General features: G+C 49.0%; 1 protein-coding gene across 1 annotated transcript in view; it reads right to left on the reverse strand.

Moving 5' to 3' along the window:
• Positions 1 to 1,587, reverse strand: part of kcnq5a (potassium voltage-gated channel, KQT-like subfamily, member 5a) — an 88,192-nt gene extending 86,605 nt beyond the window's left edge. The window contains exon 1 of the mRNA XM_034551578.1: positions 1,221 to 1,587. Coding sequence (XP_034407469.1) covers positions 1,221 to 1,561 — 341 coding nt within the window. The 5' untranslated portion in view covers positions 1,562 to 1,587. The remainder of the gene's footprint in view (positions 1 to 1,220) is intronic.
• Between the last annotated feature and the right edge of the window lie 3,413 nt (positions 1,588 to 5,000).

Raw genomic sequence — 5,000 nt, forward strand, 5'->3', positions numbered from 1 at the left:
ATGGCGACGGCCGTAATCCAACATGGCCGAACTCTTCTTACACACAGCCTGTGCGTGTTGCTCAGAAACAGCAATGAAAACCAGATAGAAAGGAGTACGCAGATTATACAATAATACCTCTGAGGAATCCGCCGTGGGTTGAATGCAGTTGAAAGCAGGAGAGCCGACCGGTTGGCGAGCAGCTATCGGATCACCGGGCCGAAGGAACCACCGATCCAGGAACGCCCGGCCCCGAACCATTCTAATAATCTGCCAACTGATTAAGTGAAACTGCCCCAAGACAGATGGAACTGGGTTGTTTGTTTTTAATCAGAAGTCTTAAGGGAGTTATTTCACAGCAGAGAAACCAATCTGTGTTCAGCTGACGGCTGTTTCCAGTTTAAAAAAATGTCCCCGCAGGACTTTTTCCTCCAAAGCCGGTAATGAAGGAATCAGACGCAGCGGCCGATATCACGTTGAACCTTTTCAGTCGACGTTGATCTTCTCTAAGAGACCCTCGGGTCTGCTGGAGCTCCCAGTGTTACGAGAAGAAGAGGAAGCCGTCGTGGGGCCTCGCATGCTCCTCTGGCTCACCGAGAAATATTGAAATTAAATCAGCAATTTGTCAAAAAACACCTTCAGACACCAGCACACAAAAAGGCCCTGAATGGTGTCGCCGGTGTTTTCATGCCGGAACAACAGGTGACGGACAGCGATGAATCAATCAATCAATCATCAGATCAATAACAGTCACAGTCCCAGAAACAGACAGTCAACAATGAGTATCTATGAACACGTGTGCAGGAAAAGAATAAAATGTAAACTTTTGGGTTCTGCATACGATGTGTGTGTGTGTGTGTCCGTCTGTGTCTGTGTGTGTGTGTCCGTCTGTGTGTGTGTCTGTCTGTGTGTGTGTGTGTGTGTCCGTCTGTGTGTGTGTGCATCATGACCTCAGTTGGTCATCATCAGGGGAACAACAGACAACTCAAATCTGTTATATTTTCCAAAAAGCTGCTTTATTCCTGCTCTATTTTCCTTCAAACGTGTTCCAAACTCTTTAGAGAGTGTGTGTGTGTGTGTGTGTGTGTGTGTGTGTGTGTGTGCGTGTGTGTGTGTGTGTGTGTGTGTGTGTGTGCGCGCGTGTGTGTGTGTGTGCGTGTGTGTGTGTGTGTGTGTGTGTGTGTGTGTCTGTGTGTGTGTCTGTGTGTCTGTGTTCTCTGTGATAAAGTCAAAGTACTCACACGAACGCGTGGTAGACGAAAGCCCACTCTCGAGGTCTCTCCAGCACGTTGTAGAGGTAGTTCTGGAGCCGCCGGTAGCTCGCGTTCCTGCGGCCGCTCTGCGCGCTGTAGATCAGCGGCTTCCCGAGCAGGCTGAGCCGGGCGCCCTGCTTCCTCTCCGCGGCCGGCGCACCTGCCGCGCCGGGCGACAGGAGGCCGTCCCCGGCCCGCGCCGCGTTGTTCATCGCCCTCCGGCCGGACTCCACATCCTTCGGCGCGTGGTCGTCCGCCCGGCGTCCCGTCGAGGTCTTCAGCCACAGACCCGCGCCGCCGCTCTCCTCGCCGGTGTGACTTCGCGGCATGGCATCCCGGGGAGACCGGCAGACATTCACATGGAGCACCTCGCGCCAGAGGGCGTGTGTGTGTGTGTGTGTGTGTGTGTGTGTGTGTGTGTGTGTGTCCGTGTTTGTGTGTGTGGCTGCTCGGACTTTCACGGCACACTCGACTCAACCAGGCTGCGGGTGAAGAGTTCACTCAGCGACGCTGCGCTCATCCGCGGCCCGTGTTGAGCCACAGTCCGGTCTGGACACTTTGGCCAATCTGCGCAAGTCTGGAGAAGAGTGGGTTATGAAGGAGTGGGTCCATCGAGACGTTTGGTTTGGGGGGGGGGGGGGGGGGGGGGGGCTCTCTCCCACCCTCTCTCTCTCTCTCTCTCTCTCTCTTTCCTCCCACGCGCTCTCTCTCTCCTTCTCAACTCTCGCTTCTTTCTGCCAGGAGCGTGTGGAGCCCTGCCGGCGCTGCCCTGAACCATGCGCCTCCTTTACGCATCACCCGGGGCAGAGAGCGGCTCCACCGGCTCCACTGGACCAGTACAGGCGATCTATAAATGTAAATCAGCGGCGTTATGCACGATTATTATTCACATCTGAATAATAAACGTTAGTTCTATAATACGTCAAAAGCACCGATGACGCAGGTTTACGCAGCCGAGGACCGAAACAATCCCGGGATGATCATTCAGATGTCATATCATCATCCATAAGTAGAGCTCAACAATATATTTTATATGATTTACTTTAGCGTCGGAAGTCAGAACTGGACATGAAGTCACTAGCATGAAATATGACGAGCCGGTTATGTGATCACATTGGTGGAAGACTGACCATCACCACAGTGACCAGCAGTGACCACGTGACCCATAGAGAGCCTCTACAGTTTAATTAGTACTTCATTTGTAAATAAATACACATTCAAGGACTTTCTTTTTCTTTTTTGGCTAATTTGACCAATTTTGGATTTCTTTGAACCACATACATCTGACTCTCAGTGATGATGATGATGATGATGACGTCACCAATATGACGCCATCACTTGTAATTTCCCCCTTTAAAACATTTTGAAAAAATGCAAACACATCACTTTTTAACCAATACATGTTTGGGGTTTTGCTGTGATCAAAGCACGACATCTAGTGGTCAAACATTGACATTACAGGAGTTATATGAATATCTGGATTTATCATTTAGTCCATATTCCATCCATCCATCCATCCATTATCATCTCTTATCCGGGGTCGGGTCGCGGTGGCAGCAGGTCCAGCAGGCCGACCCAGGCTTCCCTCTCACCCGCAACACTTTCCAGCTCATTCTGGGGGATCCCGAGGCGTTCCAAGGCCAGCCGGGAGATAGAATCCCTCCAGCGTGTCCTCGGTCTTCCCCGGGGCCTCCTACCAGTTGGACGTGCCCGGAAAACCTCTAATGGGAGGCGTCCAGGAGGCATCCTGACTAGATGAACCACCTCAGCTGACTCCTTTGGACACGAAGGAGCAGCGACTCGACTCCGAGCTCCCCCCTGATGTCCGAGCTCCTTACCCTATCTCTAAGGCTGAGCCCGGCCACCCTACGGAGGAAGCTCATTTCGGCCGCTTGTATCCCAGATCTCGTTCTTTCGGTCGCGACCCAGAGTTCGTGACCATAGGTGAGGGTTGGAACGTAGACCGACCAGTAAATGGTCATTTAGTCCATATTGTATTAATTAATTATTAAACGACTCTATGGTGTTGCATTGGCTAGTTTGACTTTAGTATTCAGAGACACTCACATTGTTTCCCTCCTATCCATTTATTAAATATATCTAATGCATTTAATGCATTTTAATTTTATATATGAAGATGTCTTTTTGTCTTCATAATAACAATAATATATGCATATATTAGACCATATTCTGTGGCATGAAATGAATTGTACCTTGCTCTCGTAGCACAATCTCTTAATATAACATTCCATTTTTCTTTCTTATCTCTTATCGAGCAACATACAAACAAGGGCAACAGTGCCACCAAGTGGTGATATTAGAAATCAGCAGCAAACATTGAATCTATAGGTTCAAAAGATAATACACAATTGCAACATAGACGAGTAAGTAAGTGTAAAGAATCTCTTGCCGTCTATTGCGTCTCTTGTGGTCTCTTGTCATCACTTATCGTCTCTTGTCGTCTCTTGCCATCTCTTGTGGTCTCTTGTCATCACTTGTGGTCTCTTGTCATCTCTTGTGGTCTCTTGTCATCACTTGTGGTCTCTTGTCGTCACTTGTGGTCTCTTGTCATCTCTTGTGGTCTCTTGTCATCACTTGTGGTCTCTTGTCGTCACTTGTCGTCTCTTGTCGTCTCTTACCGTCTCTTGTGGTCTCGTGTCATCACTTGTCGTCTCTTGTGGTCTTTTGTCATCACTTGTTGTCTCTTGTCATCTCTTGCGTTCTCTTCTGGTCTCTTGTCATCACTTGTCGTCTCTTGTAGTCTCGTGTCGTCTCTTGCCGTCTCTTGTGGTCCTTTGTCATCACTTGTCATCTCTTGCCGTCTCTTGTGGTCTCTTGTCATCTCTTGCCGTCTCTTGTGGTCTCTTCTCATCACTTGTCGTCTCTTGCCGTCTCTTGTGGTCTCTTCTCATCACTTGTCGTCTCTTGTCATCTCTTGTGGTCTCTTGTCATCACTTGTGGTCTCTTGTCATCTCTTGTGGTCTCTTGTCATCACTTGTGGTCTCTTGTCGTCACTTGTGGTCTCTTGTCATCTCTTGTGGTCTCTTGTCATCACTTGTGGTCTCTTGTCGTCACTTGTCGTCTCTTGTCGTCTCTTACCGTCTCTTGTGGTCTCGTGTCATCACTTGTCGTCTCTTGTGGTCTTTTGTCATCACTTGTTGTCTCTTGTCATCTCTTGCGGTCTCTTCTGGTCTCTTGTCATCACTTGTCGTCTCTTGTAGTCTCGTGTCGTCTCTTGCCGTCTCTTGTGGTCCTTTGTCATCACTTGTCATCTCTTGCCGTCTCTTGTGGTCTCTTGTCATCTCTTGCCGTCTCTTGTGGTCTCTTCTCATCACTTGTCGTCTCTTGCCGTCTCTTGTGGTCTCTTCTCATCACTTGTCGTCTCTTGTCATCTCTTGTGGTCTCTTGTCATCACTTGTGGTCTCTTGTCATCACTTGCCGTCTCTTGTGGTCTCTTGTCATCACTTGTGGTCTCTTGTCATCACTTGTCGTCTCTTGTGGTCTCTTGTCATCACTTGTCGTCTCTTGCCGTCTCTTGTGGTCTCTTGTGATCACTTGTCGTCTCTTGTGGTCTCTTGTCGTCTCTTGTCATCACTTGTCGTCTCTTGTGGTCTCTTGTCGTCTCTTGTCATCACTTGTCGTCTCTTGTCATCTCTTGTGGTCTCTTGTCGTCACTTGTCGTCTCTTGTCGTCTCTTGTCGTCTCTTACCGTCTCTTGTGGTCTCTTGTCATCACTTGTCGTCTCTTGTGGTCTTTTGTCATCACTTG

Source organism: Cyclopterus lumpus, chromosome 15 (assembly GCF_009769545.1).
Source record: "Cyclopterus lumpus isolate fCycLum1 chromosome 15, fCycLum1.pri, whole genome shotgun sequence".
In the NCBI taxonomy this organism is placed as follows: Eukaryota; Metazoa; Chordata; class Actinopteri; order Perciformes; family Cyclopteridae; genus Cyclopterus; species Cyclopterus lumpus.